This window comes from Tigriopus californicus, unplaced genomic scaffold, assembly GCF_007210705.1.
Source record: "Tigriopus californicus strain San Diego unplaced genomic scaffold, Tcal_SD_v2.1 Contig376, whole genome shotgun sequence".
NCBI lineage: Eukaryota > Metazoa > Arthropoda > Copepoda > Harpacticoida > Harpacticidae > Tigriopus > Tigriopus californicus.
In genome coordinates, this window is record NW_026738774.1 from 1 (window position 1) to 766 (window position 766).

Below are 766 nucleotides of genomic sequence, written 5' to 3' on the forward strand. Positions count from 1 at the left end.
CTTCGTACAATTGACCCTCTTTGGAGGCTTTGGGTTGAATAGCTGGATCATCCTCATGGGCCCCACCATCGTCATCAAATTTGACTTTTTGATTCAACTGGATGTTCTTCTTCAACGCCTTCTTGACGGCAGCAGCCTTTGTCACCACCTTGGACGATCCTCGGCCCAAGAGGGGCAGAAGGTCGTGTCCGTCATCCTCTGAATCATTATTTCCAATGGCGTGATCCTTTCGTTTCATGGTAATTACATCTTCGCCGTCTGAAAGAAGAAAACAAATTTAGGTACAGCCCCTGATATATCATTATGCCTCAAAGCTCATTCTCTGAAGGAAGCTCGGAGAGAAATTTCTTGGCCAATTCTTACCCTCATCTTCAGACGAGTCCATTAGACGCATTTTCCGCCTTGGCCGTACAGCAGACCAATCCAAATTAGGCTCTTTACCATCTTCCTCCTCTTCGTCTTCAACATCCTCGTCTTCTTCTTCTGAATCCTGATCTTCGCCCGCCTCACCCTCTTGCTCTTTCCTCCGTTTGTTCTTTAATTCCTTTTCTTTCCTCTTCTTTTCCTTGTGTACTTCCTTGATTCTAGCGCGTTCGGTCTTTCGATCGAATGCGTCCTCGGCTTTCAAGACCATTTTTGCCTTTTCAATATCAATGCCACCGCCTGGTTTCTCCGAGGACTCGTTTCCTTCGTACAATTGACCCTCTTTGGAGGCTTTGGGTTGAATAGCTGGATCATCCTCATGGGCCCCACCATCGTCATCAAA

General features: G+C 46.7%; 1 protein-coding gene across 1 annotated transcript; it reads right to left on the bottom strand.

The window, feature by feature from the left end:
* Window positions 1–8: 8 nt before the first annotated feature.
* On the bottom strand, window positions 9–729 carry LOC131892561 (probable ATP-dependent RNA helicase DDX10; the record flags this gene model as incomplete). The annotated part of the gene is made up of 2 exons (XM_059242361.1): window positions 9–258; window positions 364–729. Coding segments are annotated over 2 exons (616 nt in total), but the record flags the coding sequence as incomplete, so codon positions are not given.
* Between the last annotated feature and the right edge of the window lie 37 nt (window positions 730–766).